Source organism: Crocodylus porosus, unplaced genomic scaffold (assembly GCF_001723895.1).
Source record: "Crocodylus porosus isolate Cpor-Errol unplaced genomic scaffold, CroPor_comp1, whole genome shotgun sequence".
NCBI lineage: Eukaryota > Metazoa > Chordata > Crocodylia > Crocodylidae > Crocodylus > Crocodylus porosus.
Window position 1 is genome coordinate 12,101,246 of NW_017728915.1, and position 17,765 is coordinate 12,119,010.

Here is a 17,765-nt window from a genome sequence, read left to right on the forward strand (position 1 = left end):
GTGCCACATAGAGGGGGAGGATCACCGAGATGCATTTGTGGATGCATAATAAGGTGCGGTTGGCCTTCCTAACTGCCTCCCCACACTGCCGGCCCATGTTCATCTTGGAGTCAGTGATGACCCCCAGATCCTTTTCCGCCTCTGTGCTGACAAAAGAGGAGTTCCCTAACCGTGTGCTTTGGGTGAAAGTGGAGGTGAAGGTGGGGGTGGCCTGCTAAGGCAGCTGGGCCAAGCAACGTATTTTTAGACTCCAGCAGTGATGGTAGGGGAGGCTCCCTCCCCAGGCTGTCTCCTGACAGTGGCTTGGTGGTAGGCTGGGCAGAAGGCCAGAACAGGGGTGCAGAAGCTAGGGTGCAGTGCAGCATAGTGAGCCCCTCCCCAAGGGGGGGCAGCAGCATGCAGCAGAGGACTCCCCATCGGGGGGGGGGGAAGCAACAGTAGCAGCCCAAGATAGGAAGGGGAGCAGCCAACTTACCCCCAAAAGCTTTGAGAACAAGCCAGCAGCTAGCTGAAACTAGAGGCAGGAGGGGGCCTGGACATCTTCTCCCCAGAAGCTTCTGATACCAAGCCTGCAGCAACCAGCAGCAGCAGCCACCTGGGACAAGAAGGGGCATAGCCAACTGCATCTCAGAAGCTCCTGAGAGGAAGCAGACCTGACTTGCTTGCCAGGGCAGCTTTTTATACTGCTGGGGCCAGCACAGGTGCTAGCCCCAACCTTTACCTCCCCCTGGCTGCAGATCTGGGAGGCAGGCAGGTTATTTTGCCCCAAGTGGTACAACTTGCCCAACAGCAAAGTGCATGTCCAGGCATATGCGCGGAGGCAAAAAGCCCCAGCTCAAATTTGTGCTGCTCCTATTTGAGCTGCTGCAAGTGCACATGCTTGCATGTGTGGACATGCCTATGGGGATTGACAGATAAGTGCCAGCAAGCAGCATCAGGTATACAGTCTAAGACCTTTTGCTTCAGACAGGCAAGGTGTACCGCTTAACTTAAGTGTTCCTCAATGTAGCAGTTGCATCCTTTGTGGGCTTGCTGCTAGAGGGTGACAGCTTCATGCTTAAGCTATATTATAAGCAACAAGGGATCAGAAAGAATCATATTGTAAATGACAAAAAAAGATGTTTATGCATTTGATACTAGCATGTACACAGTAGCATTCAGTGTGGTATAACTAAAGCTTCCTCTCTACCTTTCCCATTCTGAACAGAAGCCAGGCAAACCTTTATACCAGGTAGCTCAAGAATTAACTTCATATTTTAAGCTTATAGTGACATTCTCTTGGCTGCAAATACCTTGTGCTCTATGTACAAGGGGTTATTTATCTGCATTCTAGAAGGAAATTCAAACACAAACTTTCCCAAGCAGACCATACAATTGGAAAGGATCACTTCGTCTTCAAGGGTCATCCCTTGCTATTGCCAGAAAGCACATAATAGATGTTTAGTCCAAACGTATTTTTAAGAGCATCCACTTAGGTACATGTCACTCCACAGCCACAAGTACACCTCCCAGTAAACTTAGGATATTTAGTACAAGCTCCGGACCTTCAAAAAACTAGAGACCAACTTGGGCCCAGCAATGGCAAGATCTTAAGTAAAATATCCCCAGGTAAGCCTGAGGTAAGATTCCTCAAATTAGTTTAATTCTAAGTATCCAGGTTCCAGAGAGATTCCTTAGGACAAACTGGAGGACTGGTACATCTAGCCAATCTCCCATCTTTAGCTCTGGCCAATATGTGACGCTTCAAAGGAAGAAAAAGTAATGCACTTAAAGGCAGGGGTGGGTGGGTGGGATATTCTTCTTCCTGTCCCTTGCAGATAGTGAGTAGACACCCTGAAGCCTGGAATTAAAATAACATAATATTGTACAAGTATTGTAAGCCCATGAAAATCTCAAAACGAAGGAGGGAAGCAAAGGAAAGAAGCCTAAAAAGGGAGGACAACATTGCCTGTAAATACATTTTATTTGTTTAGTATTTCCCAGGACAATTGCTTAATTGCTCTGTTTCCCAGATTTCAATTAACTCCTTACTGTCACCATTTATTATCATGAACAAATTTACTACCCCACTCTATCCCACAGATAATAGAGGTAGTTAGCCACATTAGCAGCACATTCTGGAGGACAAACAACAAACAAATAGTCTTTTTGGTAAACTGAATTAAAATGAACAAATCCAAAAAATATACAAAGTCTACCTGTATATAGTAATGCATAGTATGGTGCTTTATTAAGAGTTCTTAAGAGTTTTATTACGTTTTTTAAAAAAATTAAAAAAACAAGACTACTATTAAACAACTGCCCCATAAGCAACACTTTTTATGTGTACTTTTGGTGGGGGAGAACGTTGTAATCTTACAATCTGATGAATAATATTTCTAGATTTATTAATGACACAAATATAAAAGAACAGCAACCATAACATCAGCATGGAAGTCTTTGATAATGTTTAGCTACTAAATTATTAGACAGATTATCAAAATAGGTAGAAAAATACTAAGGAAAAAATGCTAATAGGTACATACCAAGCATTTCAATATAGTTCTGGCCAGTACATTCTCACCTTGATAAACAATACCTGTTATAACTAAAACTGGAAGACAATAAGACAACTTCACTTTCACATCCTAGTCTGATTTCTGTAGGAATGGCAGATTGATAAATTATCTTTTATACTGAAACTTCTGTAAATTTAAATAGAAGTAGTGGACGCACAACTTTCACGTTCCAGAGTTCCTTTTCAGAACAGAAGCTAACTTTTAACTGGTGTGCCACAGTTCCTTTCAGTAAAGTGTTCTGTGATCTCCAGATGAGTTCACTAAATATTAGTTATATTAAATGCTAGTATCATTAGAATAACTGTCCCTAGGAGTGTGCAGGGCCTAGGTGGGGGGGAGGGGCAGGGGCGAGTGGACAGACTGGGTGGCGTTTGGCAGTGGTGGTACGTGGCAACTGCAGTGGGGCCTGTAAGGCACTGTCTGTGGGGCCTCCCAAAGAGCGGGGTTTGGGGCAGTTGCCCCGATTTGCTCCCCCCCCCCGGGATGGCACTGATCATTACTCATTAAACCTTTTCAGTGAAACTATTCAGTTGAGAGGCCCTTGGCAAATCTATATCTACCATTCCACATGCATTACATTTGACTGATACAATGAAATAGGATAAATTAGAGGAAAAACTTTCGAAAAATACAAGGGACTGCAACTTTAAACATGTTACGTAGGTATTCTCAAAGGGAAAATAAGTTTCTTAGAATATACTGGAGACAGTGCATGGAGTCTTAGTCATACACACTTAGTTTCAAAGTTATGCCACTCTACTCACAGAGAGAAATCAATGTATAGTATATTTTAAACAATCACTGCAGCTTTTTAAATAATCCGATAGTTTAGCTTTGAATGCGATCAAGCTAATGGAGGCTTTAATGGATTCCAACACAGTGTTCCATTGATCAAGGGATATGTACGAAAATCATTGCCTACCAAACTTTGGTTTAATTTTAAGAAATGGAAAACTGAATGTTAATGGTAAACAGAAGTTGATTGTTCCCTTTTTCACTGAAATAAATATCTGATCTGTTCACAGAACCAATGAAATAAAGGATAATAGGAATCCTATACACCTGACTTTACTCTTTCAGTCTCTAATCAAGACAATTAATCAGAGCAACATGCATTGGCATGGAGGCAAGTATTTGAAGACAAAGAAAAAGGGGCTAATTTTGTGACCAAACTCTGATTTGCACCACATACATGACATTAGAACCACTGGGGCTTCACATGCTTGAAATCATTAAAGAATGAAGCCTTTTACGTCATATGAAATATATGTGATACTCCCATGACAATAAAAGATAAAGCTTAGATGACCCAATTTGTATTTGGTAGGAATTAGGGTCATGTGTAAATTGTTCTTCTCCTTGCCTAAATGCTTTAATGGAACATGCTAATAGCTAATTGGTACCTAATCTATAGCCTTAACAAATGCAGCTTCTCTACAAACTTATAAATTATTTTATTTAATAAAGGCATCAACATGTATTGTCTTAGCTTGAGAAACAGGATGGATATGCACCCCACAACCTGAGAGGTGGGTAATTCTTGGTTTATACCAGTAAGAAAAAAGTGCAAGGTCCTCATTTCTCATTGTTTTAGAAGAGCTGTGTGTGGCCAGGGCAGAGTTCTGGGAGGTATCACCTGACTTAGGCAATAAGCCATTAGCCCATGCACACTACTAATGTGCTGTACTTCTCCTCTAACTCCTTCTTGGGGGCTGAGTTACAACTCCAACCTATCTCTAAGAGTTAAATTATATTAAGTTAAAAGAGAAAAAGCATTTACTACTGGGTACCAACTGCTCTGTAATAAATGTTCATGTGCCTGTTACTCCCACAGAAAGCAAAAGCTAAACCATTGTACCCTACACCATTGTCATTGAGAATTAAACTATCCCGGAACTGTCCTGGGAGGTAAGAGTAGGTACATAGTTACAGATCAGCTGGCAATCCCTAAATCCCTACACCCCCTTTGAATTTACAGTAACTTAACTAATTACAGTTTGCTTGACTGTCCATCCCCTGGGATTAGTGTAGGGCTGAGATTTTTGGTGGGGATTGTATTAGATTACTTTTTGGGATTGAAAACTAATCTTTGTGCCAGATTAGCTGGGGGCAGAGTGGCAGTATTTCACCTTTAGGATAGCAGCTCACAGATGTGGGGTAATAGGTCTAGAAGTAAGATTCAAGTTACAGCCTAGAAGATGGAAGGTGTCCAATGCAGGTATTTATTTCATAGGGGTTCTGGTTGGCTGATAAACCAGAATTAGAAGCGGGATTGAGGGAAGGGATCCCCTAGAGAAAAGTGGGAAATAGGATTGGGATCCAAGTGTCTATTGCAACAACTCTCATGGAAGACCCAGGAACAGACTGGGAAACCAGCTGTGAAGTCACAGGGAGCTGGGACTCTACCACTCTACCAGGTGGAAACAATTAAGAAAAGAGTCTACTGAACTATACTGAATTAAGTTAATAAAGTTGTGACCTAATTAAGCCACATCTCTTCCCCATTTTGTCTTTCTTCCCACACATCAGGCACAATATCACTCAGATTCATTTCAGTTACACTAGCACAATTTACACTGCATTACACTGGATCAATGCATTGCACTGTTTTAACCAAGAAGATAATTCTGCCCATTGTTAGCACAGTAGCTTCATTCATTTGCATTGTGTGTCATGGATTTTTTATTCTTTTCATGCCTATTTTGTTGTTATTCTGGCTCTTGAATCCCCAAACCTGTTCCACAACATTACAGAGGCCTTGCATGATTTGAAAGGATATCTTGTTAAGTAAATCCAGTTCATTACCAATGAAAATATCAACTATTTCATGATGATAATAACGAGAACTGATATGGATATTTCTTATGCTGCATGCTACACATCCTGGATGTTTTCCAGTTGGTAATTATTCATGGCATTCTTATTTACATTTTAGACATTCAGACTCTCTTGTAAAGCTCAGAGTGCAAGAATGATGCCTTTAAAATCTATTATATTGGTGTTAATATATTTTTATTTACTTAAGCTCAACAATAAGTAACAGAACCTACAGGATGGAATAGCTTCATATGCAGAGATACAAATAATGGTTTATGAAAAAAAAGTCTAATCTACCTGGCACAAAACCAGCAGTTTTCTACTGAACACTTTAAAAATGGCCTTTACCTTTCATCCCCTAAACTGGAGTCACAATAAAAGGTTTTCATTTTCTGCCAACATTTTCTTTCTATCAGTGTAAAACCAACTTTGTATCAGACTGTGTGTTTTTTAAAGTCCCTGCCTTGAGCATTTCATTTGTATTGGGTCCATGTTTAGTCAGAAGCTTTTGTAAAATTGATGAATATTGTCTAAAGGCAAGTGCAGACAGGCAAACAGATCTGTATCTTCTGTAATCCATTTAGCCTGACACACACGTGCAAGGGAACTATTTTACCTCAATTCTTTCAGGGCTGATGAAAAGTAAATGTAAGCAAAGTCATGAACTTCACCATTTGAAAAAAAATCACAGAATCTACTGTTAGAAGCTAATTTATACTTTCCCCCCTGAAACAGACTGACCTCGGTCCTCAGGCATCTAGAGTCAATAAACAGTTGCCATACATAGAACATTCATTAGAGGCCTGGGTTAAGAATGTTTTTGTAGCACATCCAAAATGGTAATGGGCTACCTAATGCTACAATATTAATGGATTGCAAAAGGATCATTTCAGGACGACCTTGTTCAAAATTACTTAAATGACATAAGGAAAGCTTGTAAATCATGTTCTTGTTATTGTCTCTTTCTAACAATTAATTGGAAAGGGCAGTAATTATACTAAGCACTCATTCTTTTATGAATGAGTTTTGTTTTGTTCTTTTCTGCTGACACCTTCAGAACTATTATGCATTTTGGACAATTCCAATCTACGTTGCCAAACTTTTGCTGTTGTCCCTGATGAGACCAGGGAAAGGGCGGGCTGAATTCTGCTCCTAGGCTGCTGTATTCCCACAGAGTTCAGTGATATTATTTGGATTTACAGTGGCACAACTGAGCTCCAAATCCAACACAAAACATTTAAATCCTCTTTGAGCCATATCTGGGTGTCTGAGCATCAGTATCTTGCCTGGGAAATCTTAGGTTTTGTCCATTCCAAGGATTTCCTAGATTTCCACTGGTTTGAACCTGTACTATTGTATATTGTGGTTTATGGTAATTTGATCTGTCTGCACTAGAAGATTGTACCAATGCAGATATTCCATTGGCTTCATTCCCAGCATGAATAAGGCCTTAGATTCATGGATTTTTAGACGTTCTATTATGGTTACCATCAGTCTCCTAATCAAAGAACAAAAAAATAAGTGACTTTTGAATACTACAGTAAATAATTATTTGCCAATCATTTTTAATAGCTATGCTTCCATTTTACCCAGTTTTCAACATTTATGTGCATTCTGTACCCTTTATGCCTGTCAAAATCATTTCACCATTGTGATTCCCAGGGTTTCTAGCTATGCTTAATTAAACCAAAAATAATCATAAAGAAACAGCAGAAACCCCCTTAAACCTTGCCTTAACTGTGCTATATCATTAGCCTGTTTGAATCCATACTGCTGGTTTCCAAAGCAGTATCTGTCTGCATGAGAACTGCCTTTTCCAAAACAGAATTCCCACACCTTCAACTAGCTTGTCTCTAAATGATCTCTGAAGTAAACAATATTTAGTCTGGCAACAATCCAAATGTATGCTGTTTGCCCAGTTTGCCCAACTAGAGCAGGGGGAAAAAGCCGTGTTCACAAAACTGCATTGTTTTAGTCTTAAGAAGCTGTGGTGCAAGGGACATCAGTTGAACAGTGTTTGCAAGAACAAGGTGCTAATAATACAATCAGACTCTATTTAATTATTTGTTCTTTAAAAGTGGCCTCATTTTTTTAGTGGTAGCTGATGGCCACAACAAAAGTCATGGACTGTAAGGCATATAACATATACTAACATTCAAGCCAACTCTATAATCTTGAACTGGCAAAGCAATGGTGCTCAGGGGTGCAAAGAGATGCAGTTCTTGACAGACACAGCTCTGCTGGGAAGAGTGCCCAGGTGTAGACACAGTTATGTCTGCAAAATGGAGCTTTTCCTGGCATAAATTATTTTGCTCAAGGGGGGGCTGGCATAAACTACACTGGGCAAAATCACAGTTCTGTCAGTATAAGCTGCATCCATACTAGAGGGCTTTGCTAGTAAGAATACTATAGCTATTCTGGCAGCACACTCTAAGGAAACCTGGCTAGAATGGTGATTTTAAATAAAATGTTAGTCCTGCAGGTATGTTCCACCTCTGTATTAGCCACACTGGATCTTATCCTTTCTGAGGTGACAATAAGCACTTAATGTAACTTTTGCATCACAAGCTCTTTTTTTTGTCATTTGGGAAGAAATAAACTGGCATCAGAATACAATGTAAATGAAAGAAAATTGGCTTTTATACTGGATAGTCCCAATGGACCAGAAAGGAACTGCCTGCTTTTCTAGTATCCTATTACAAAATAGATCACAAACAACATTATTTTAAAAATCTTATATTTTTGTATTTTGGGATAAACTTGCAAAGCAACTTAACATCAAACCAGTGCAAGCTCCAAACCTGGCTTCATGGACTGCATGTGCATTTTATGGACTGACTGTTTAGTTCAAAACACATTTAAAAAAAAATCCTAGTCAGTGGGCAAATGAATCAGGCTCCTTTTTTACTCCCTTTCTCCAGCCCAGTGGATTGTGTATTCTCTTTGGGACAGTGGCACAGCTCCAGCAGGACGGGTGAGGTGTGCCCTTCCTCCAGAACGGTAATAACCTGGCAGTTAGGACACTCTCCTGGAGGTGAAAGCTATTGGTTAGAACCTTTTAGGACCCCTTCATAGGAAATTTCTCTCCATCCAGGTTAATACTGTAACCACCAAACAACTGCACTAGCCCTTCTTTCCTCTTCCACTCAAAATTAAAAAAAAAAATGGCTGGGTTGACTGTGCAATAGTTGAGTTAGGTGCATTCAGAACATTTTGATCTAATGAAGTCCCTCAGGGAAGATAAGCGGAGGACGCCTAGTTGCAGATCCTGATCAGGCTGCTCTATGGAGGCAGGTATGTCTATGGTTCTGCTGTGCTCTGGGAAGGGTGACCAAGAAATGCACGCAACCCTTCTGCTTCTGCCCCACATATGCCAAACCTAGAAATGAGACAATTAAACTGTCCTGAGGTCACCACTTGCTGCTCCTCTTCAGATCCTCATCTCTGGCATGTTAGACAGGGGTGGCAAGGGGAACCTCCAAAGTAACTTCGCTGCCTCTTCCTGGGTTGGTGTGTTTAGAGCTTAAGTAGGTGAGAACGGCATAATTCTCAGCAGGAACAATATGCACATGTCAACAGGAACGAAGCTGCTCAGTCAAGGCAGCATGGAGAAATTCTTGGCATTCACAGAAACAGACCTTCAAGCACCTAGGGAATTCTACTGGCAAAACCTTAGGCACCTATGGGTTTGGTGAGGTTACAGATCACATTCTTGGCCTTAGGTGCCTAAAGTCTAAGTTAGTTCCACTTATGATACTTTAATCTTTTGTGTAGATCTATCTAGGCCTTATTCTTTTTAGTTTAGAAATTTCTAAATGAGTAGCTACAAAACATAATTCAGTTACAGTGGATAGGAACTTACACTCAAGGAAGAAATAAACCTATGTGATTTATATATAAAAACACTGCAGAGATTCAATTCACTTTAGAAATTTTCTTTTCAAGAGATGGGCACAAGTAATTTTACTCTGGGCATACACCTTCTAGTGCTCCATTTACTGAAGTAGGGCCTGGAGTTTAGCAATTACTTCTTCAAGATCATATGGGAGAGGCATGTTAGAATCATCATTCTTCCAGTAGGGATGGCACTCTGGCTTCTGCTCATCTGGTAAACTCTTTGCCAGCTGGGATTGGCACCTGAAAACAAAGATTGATGGAGAATTAATTAAGTGAAGGCATATCAAGAAACGGAATGCTCAGGAAAGCTACATTTGCTTACTCATTAAACAAACAAACAAACAAACAAAAACAAACAAACAAGAGGCTCAATCTTTGGACAAAATGGATTGTTCACTTACTGTGAAGCTGCTGTGATTTCTGCTGTAAGGTTTATATTATCTAGAGGGATTTCTTAGAAAGTCAATCAAAGAAAATTCAGTTAGTGTACCTTTTTATGGTGAATTATTTTTTCATTATCTCAGCTGTTATTTAAAGTATGTGATTAAACCATTATCAGATTTAAATGTTTGTGGGTTTTCAATGTATTACTAGATTACTGAGAAAGATTAAACTGAATTTACTGCATTAAGGTCGGGGGATAGATTAAACAATATTACAGAAGCAGGATTGGCTTTGTAGATTCTGGAGATTTACAAGTGTATCAGCCTGCTTTGCTCTGAAAAAGGCAATATAAAAAGGGGAAATTGTATAAAGATATATGCAAATGGAGGTTAATAACAATTTCCACTGATGAATAGGTGGGCAAATCTTCAATCAAATTAAATTAAGAGGTTGGTGCACGTTAGTCCCCAGAGAAAATGTTTAAATTACAGTGTTTTTTATTAAATGGATTATTCATCAATACTAGTGAAGTCTAATTATAATATGCAACTAAATTGCAGCCCTGCATAGGAAAGTTTTATGAGTAGCAACTGTCACATCTCTTAAGATTAGTTTGTAGCACAGAGTGCCACTTATTTGCACTGCATTAGAAAATTTGTCACAATTCAGTGGGTTTTTTCAGTTACCAGTTGCTGATTAATTAGCTAATGTTTGTAAAGCACTGAGACAAGAACAACTTCTAAGTATTATTATAATTACTTCACATGTACTGAAGGTGAATTTAGTCCTTTAAAAGGGAAAAACCTTATCACATAGACAAGTTATTATTTTATCCCATGTAAAACATACAAAATTATATTTTGTATATAACTATTACTATAATTACACTTTTAAAGATAAAATGAAATTTAAATTTTTAAGTGCATTGAAATGGGTCTCTCCCTCTGTAAAATGAACTCTGAAAAGATCAACACACAAAGCTTCCTGGTCTTCTCCTTCCTTTCTGGAAGAGAAAGTCCCAGTGAAAGATGCCTTCTTCTCTTGGGAATTATTAATGGCAACAAAATATCCATGAGAAAACATACTTCAACTTTACACCCATGTTGGTGGGTGTTTAATTGCTGCACCAGCATCCTGTGCACTCAATCCATCGTACATTACACTACAAGGACAGTATTAACACGTAACATTCCAATATATCTTCAGCTCTCCACATCAGCCCCTGATAATAGCATCTGTTAACATGCACTAAGTACTATTATGTAGCACATCACTTCATAAATAATAAGATTAGCCGACCTCAGGGCCCTGAGAAGAGTAATGTGTTTAAATGTTCTCATTATTTATTTAAAACAAGAATTAAAGGAACAGAAGCTACTTGTGACAATCCTCTTAGCATAAATATTAAACTGTTTGCATTGATAAGCTGCACTGTACAGAATAACAGAGGATTTGTTTTGCAGGCTATTTTATAATAGTTGTTAGAGCAAATGCAGTTTAGTGTATGAGTTTTGAGAGGTACTTAACTGATTGTGCCATCATGTTCTGAAGACATTTTCCAAATTATATAAAAAAACAGGAGAAAATTAATATGCAGAGGAAGCTGAAGCTAATTACAGCATTACTCTATAGGGCTTTTAAAAGCTTGCTTTATTTTCTGTCTCAGCACAAAATAATATGCTCAATTTGCTGGTAAGTATAAGACATTTCACTTTAAGGATTTCAATCTAAAAGTGGATAAATTAAGCATGTACAGATGATTACAGCTGACAAAGAGACACTGCTAGTAAATACCATCAGGCATATGAAAAAGTCAGCTCATTATAAACATTTTCTTCTCACTTTTTATTAAACATAGAGTTTCCTTTGAGAGCAAACCCATATTACCTCTTTACTTCTATGCAGTTTTTGAACACTTTCCCTGATTTTAAAGTTTCCAATTGCAATGTATTTGCTGCCAGCTTTTTCCTCCCAGTTGAATTTTAGGTACCTCTGAGTGTGTTTACACATGCACCCAACTGCGCAATTATTACTGTGCAGTCATTTGATATTTGCCTTAGCAAACACGTTTACTGCACAGTCCTGGTGGTGCAGGCATTTCTGACCCAACTGTGCAGTAGCAATGAGCAGTAGTGTGGTGTCATGTTGCTACTGTGCAGCAGCATTGGTGTCACAGGTGTGCCCACTGATGCTACTTTGGCATAGATCATTAGTACAGTGACATAGCATCTTGTGTAGACATACCCAGAATCACTTTAAATGTTATCAAAGCTGCTGTGATTGAACTGCTGCCTTGGAGTGACACTGAAAAATTGTACTCTTCCAGTTTCTTTTACTAGAGGAGACAGTTCTCTCTGTGTAGTATACTTTGGCTGAGCACGTGCTGCATTATATGACAACTACATACTTGGTCATCCTGAGCAATTGCATATTCTATACGAGGGGCTGAGTATGTTAGTGATTATCCACAAGGACCTCAGAATTTCCTTATTTATAAGTCTAAGGCCAATTAAGGATCTCCTGAAGAAGTGAGACGAGAAGAGCAATGTTGTGGAGTTATCATCATTTCTGTGCCTTTCAAGCCATACCTGCCTTCTCGATGACTGTGATTTTGAGCAATATTTCCACTTATTCTGTCTAGATCTGATGCTGTCTCTTTTTATGTCAATTTTCTGGCTGGGAACACTAAACACTTGCATTTTGTATATCACCTACCCTCATCCAATCCTTCAGGCCTTATATGGCATAAGTCCTATTGTCCTGAAAGGGGATTATATACATATAAAGGTACAGAACTGGGTCCTTAACTTTTTCCAGTGTGCATGAAGTAGCACCCACCAGATTGAAGGAAATCATTTAACTGCATGTCACATTTTGACTTGAACTGAACTAGTGGGCCAGAAATCACTGATGTGCTAATATTTTTAGACTTACATTTTATAAATTTCCCAGAGTTTTAAAGTATAGTTCGTTTTTTTTCACAGTTATAGAGTAAGACACAAGGACTCTGCACAGGAAGTCAGTACCTTTCCTTCGAGCATTGCATTCAGAGGTGCTTGAACCGTTTATGAAAAAACAGTGGAATTTCTGCAAGTCACATTAGCTGCATCCTGGGTACATAAACATTAGATCTTTTCTTGCCAGATGAAGATTCATCAAATAGCTGTGAAATATTCCCAGCAAATGAGCTTTACTCCAGAAACCTTAGTTATAGAAATCAACCAAATAGGAAGAGAGAGACACTTAAAAAATTAGTCCAATATGGAAGGTCCAAATTTTCAAAGCTCCATCATTAACCAGCACCTGGCCAGTACAATCAAAAACATACCCATATAAGTAAAAATGTTAATTTAAAAGAAGCAGTTGTTTACACGCCCTCTCTAACTGTTTTTGATTCTGGTTTTACATATATAATAGCAAATCTTTTTTGCCTTCTAATACAATTTGTTTTTAGCAATTCAATTAAATAATGACATCAATTTTGATAAAGTTTCTTGGGTTTTTTTTCTAACCCAGTAACATCCCAGGTAGGTACACTTTACTAAAACAGATATTTGTCTAGTTATTTTCCCTAGGGTTGCACTGACATTTTGATGATCGGGGTGTCAGCTACATTAGAGAACACTGATCATGATGCTAAAATTAACCACTTTAGCTAAAGTGTGTGTTAATTATGGGTATGCAAGCAGTCAATAAAAGGTTAATGCAAAAGTCAAAGGATAAATTTATTTCAGTATTGCATCATTCCACAGATTAAATGACTAACATTATGCTTTGTGTTTTTAATCAATAGATTTTACAGTAATGTGCTAGCCATTGATTTGAAAAACAATGTCCTTTCTTGCCAATAAGTTTTGCATGTAAGATGTATTAATATTCTTAAACACTTTTTTCAGACAAATGTTTTGCTATTCAAATATGAGGAAAAGCAAGCAAGCAAAAAAAAAAAAGAAAGATAGAAAGAAGATTAGCATGACTGAGAAATTTTGTCTAGTGGCTGGTCAGTTTCTTCATCCATAGATACCACAGAAGCGTAGTCAAACCTAATCAATTGTGGTGAATTTGTAGTTTTCCCTGCATGGGTGCATTAGAATGAGGAGATGTTATCAGGAATTTCTTCACTGCCTCTCACCCAGCTAGAAGCAGCTGAAATCTGGCTGCCTCAGTTTGGGACTTCAAAGAGTAGTAGGAGTCATATGGGCTTGGTGCAGCAGTGAGGGACAGAATCACGGCTGTGTCTCCCTGCGCAATAGCAGGTGCTCATAGGGATGACTGAGGCAGGAATATGCTACATATTTTTGATAGCTGTTCATTCCAGCGTCCCTGAAAGCATTGTGCTTTATATTAGAATTATTGCTTTTGTCCATTCTTGCAAGACTGGGTGGTGTTCCTTTAAACACTCAACAGAATTCTAGTCTCCTTTGAAAATGTGGTCAATACGTACAGATGAAAAGCCCTATTATTAGTTATTATCTCTGAGCTGTTTTCTATGGAAATAATAAAGCCAAAGCTACCATTTATTTCACACAGAAGAAGGAAAAATTGGGCACTCCAGTAAACTCTGCCTGTGTTACACTAGACTAAAATACCATGCTTTTAAAACAGTACCACAGTTAAAAGATCAAGGCAACATCAGTCCAGGGAATTAAACCATGAGCACCTGATCCTGAAGGCAGCAGAAGCTAGAGGTGCTCTGCACCTTGGAAAATGAGACATTAAGGGCTTGATCCACACACTCAAGTCCTATGCTTTCAGGATGAAAAGAGATGACGATATGTATATATAGGGTTGATTTTCAGCTCATGGCCTCCATTTGTGCACATGCCAAATTGCATAACCATGTACATTTGGCTTAGGTAGCAAGTGCTGACAGCTGTATGTGTGCTTTACATGAGCAGGTATTAGGATTAAAGTGTTTTAAACTGCACGCTACAAGTCCAACAATTCTACTGAGTTTTCAGGGTGCAAATTATAAAATGTGCATATATGTAAATGCTCATCCAGTACATAACCTGTTTTACACATGTACAAATGGATGTTAGGTAGATGTCCAGCTGAAAATATCAGCCAATCAGCACTCATATCTAGAACTGTTTTGTAGCTCAAGAGAGTCATTACAAATTTGCCAAGAAATAGACTGTGGTCCTGAATAATCGTCTAGAGGCCACCTACATCCGTCAGTCACATAAGAACACTGGTTAAATGCTTTAACATTCCTAATGTGGATGCTGTTCCAAATATTAGCAATAGCCTCTTTAGATGGAAACTTTCATGCTGAAGGTACATGAGCATTTTGCAAACTTGGTGCATGACTATGCAAAGGGAACTGCAAAGTCAGTCACTGTACCAGCCAAGAGTTCTGCTGACTTCAGCAGGGCTCTACACAGACTCTGCTTTCTCCATGCACAATTCTCGCAGGCTTGTAGCCTTAAGCCCTCATTCTTCAAATGCCTCCCTGTCCTAAGTAATGTAATCCCACTGACTTCAATTTTAAGATTATCCCAGTTCATTCTGAGCTCACGTTCTTAGCTGTTTTAGCATTGTACAACAGAATACATTTCTCTTTCAAGATATCTATATCTTAAAAACCTACAGAAAAATACAGGATTTCCTACATACATTAGTCAGATGAGTAAACTTTACTAATTATATTTACACACAAAATTGCTTCACCTGCCAATATAATCCAGCTATGTTTGGGGTAGAATACAACGGGGTGAAATTCTGGCCTTACTCAAATTGCTGACACAATTACCATTGACTTTAGCAGGATTGGGATTTCATCCACAATGTATATGAACAATCAGCAATCCTGCACAATAGCTTAAGGTAGCAATAAAAACACTATGCCCAACTGAACTGCAGAGGGAACTCAGTCAGATGAATATAAGCACCAAAGCTAAAATCTGGCCAGGATGCTGGATTTAATAGACCTGAAAAAAAATATCCAAAACCAAAAAATAACAACAAACCTGGGAATATCTTAACTTCCTACAATGATGAAGCTTTTAGAGTTGCATTTCATCTGAGTCAGATGATATCACTCAGAATTACAACATATGTATGATGAGTTATAGTTTTTATATTGCTGAAGAAAGAAACTTAAATCTGATTCACTAAACAAGTACCTTTACTTGGTAAAAAACATGAAGAGCTTTGCTTGTAAGTATAGACTTAGTTTGGCAGTGGATAATCTCCTTCACTTTTGATCAAGGCTAGGGGTGGTGGGAAAAGATATCTAGAAAGTATATGAAGAGGCACACCTGTCAGTAAAAGAAATGGATGTGCATTATATCTTCTTGGTAAATTAAAAAGTGTGAAGATAAAAGTGCCTGACATGATACAGTAGGGCTGTGGGAGGCCTTCAAAGGAAAAAGCATTTATCCATTTAACCAGGTGGGTGTCCATTACAATTTAACAAATTATGTTATGTCTAATTTTATTCTTCCTTCTGCTCCAGACATTTGTCTGGTCACAGTAGTTGTTAATGTGAAAATTTATGGCCACCAATTAAGGTTTAAGGCCATCAGGTAGAATGCTGAGAACAATTTTATACCCAGGTCTATTTGTCAGCATGTCAATTATATAACAATGGTGATGAATGGGCTACCTTGACAGCTGAACAGTTAGGAGTTGCTGACCTCTGATCTCAGTCACATGATAGGGTCACCTGAAACTTGCATTGCTCCTACCTGACCACATGTAACAATATAGGGGTCAAATGGCTTGGATGATTATATGTATCATGTCTGAGGCAGCCCAGTTATAAGCTTTAGGGTATGCAGTGTTGAATTCCACAGCTCTGCTGCACAAAGCTGTAGAACAACTTCAGAAATTATTGAAACAAAGGGTATACCATTTCAAAGAGGTATAAGGTAACTTTCCTTGCTGTTCAGTAGAATGGTGCCATTGTTCTTAAGGAACAACAATGAAAACAAACACGTCTGAAGAAACGGTGACTCTACCATTGGGAGAAAAATGTACAGTAGGCTTTGTATTAGTCGTGCACTCTTTATTGCACAGCAAGAGTTCCAATCTGGGGCACCTATATTAGAGGAAAATTCACTGCTATGTTCTGTGAAGAAAACTTTTTAAACTGAAGATTGGCCTAAGCTTCACAGTTTATATCTGGAACTGGAGCAGAACTTCTCCCTAATTCAGGAATGCAGAGATCTAGGCTTCTGGATTAGCATGTTATAAAGAAAGGAATAAGCACAAAATCTGAAACAATACACAAACTTCACCAAGGTTCAGGTGTTGAGCAGATGGGTGCCAGTTAATCTTCCACTGATACTTGTGTTTTTAAGCTGGACAGAATTACTTTTAATCACTTTGCTTGATCTCTGTAAAATAATACGCAGTGCAACTCCTCATACATTTTTACTTGATATTCTGAGCAACATATTCACACTCAAATCTCTGTAGAAGTTATCGTTGCAGCAAAACAAATGGAAACTTAAGAAAATGCATATATTTGATTAGAGGGAATTATGAGAAATGTAATCAGGAATAAATTATAATAGTTTACTTCATAAGGCTGGATGCTGTTTTTCCTTCAGAAATAACTGTAATAAATTAGCATGACGCTATAAGAGTCAAATTCCCATTTTTCCATTCAAAACTGGAATTTTCAGCCTCTTTTGGTTGATTCTAAACCCACATAACTGATTACCTTAGCATTTTACCAGCGAAGGAATGACAGAAGTCATGACTCTATATCAACCTTTCTGGAGAGGAAAAAGCAATCCATGTGTGGTGGAGACCTTTTCTTTTAGCTGATCAATGCCTACTCATACCTCTTACTGACACTTTCTAAAACAACAAACAAAAGCTATCCTCTTTCACTGATATTACTTATCTGAAACAACAAATCCCAGTCAGTATTAAAATGAAGTGGTCAGATAGGAACTGAGTGGTGCTTAGCTCTTTTGATAATCTAATCTTTAATGTATTCCAAAGTGATTTGGCCCATTTATGTATAACCATGGCTAATGATCTTTCTTGTGCTGTAACTAGAGTGTGCCCAACAATCAACAATGGCTCACAGCAGGGTGTATTACTGTTTATATAGGGAAAGGAAAGGGACTGACAATGACTTCGCTTCCAGAT

General features: G+C 38.6%; 1 protein-coding gene across 4 annotated transcripts in view; it reads right to left on the bottom strand.

The window, feature by feature from the left end:
- Positions 1–2,201: 2,201 nt before the first annotated feature.
- Positions 2,202–17,765, bottom strand: part of FTO (FTO, alpha-ketoglutarate dependent dioxygenase) — a 423,074-nt gene continuing 407,510 nt past the window's right edge. For 2 of the 4 annotated variants that reach the window (XM_019535707.1, XM_019535708.1), the window contains one exon: positions 2,202–9,512. In XM_019535707.1, the coding sequence (XP_019391252.1) occupies positions 9,400–9,512 (113 nt within the window). In that variant the 3' untranslated portion in view covers positions 2,202–9,399. The remainder of the gene's footprint in view (positions 9,513–17,765) is intronic. The other 2 variants (XR_002101228.1, XM_019535709.1) reach the window with 1 other exon arrangement.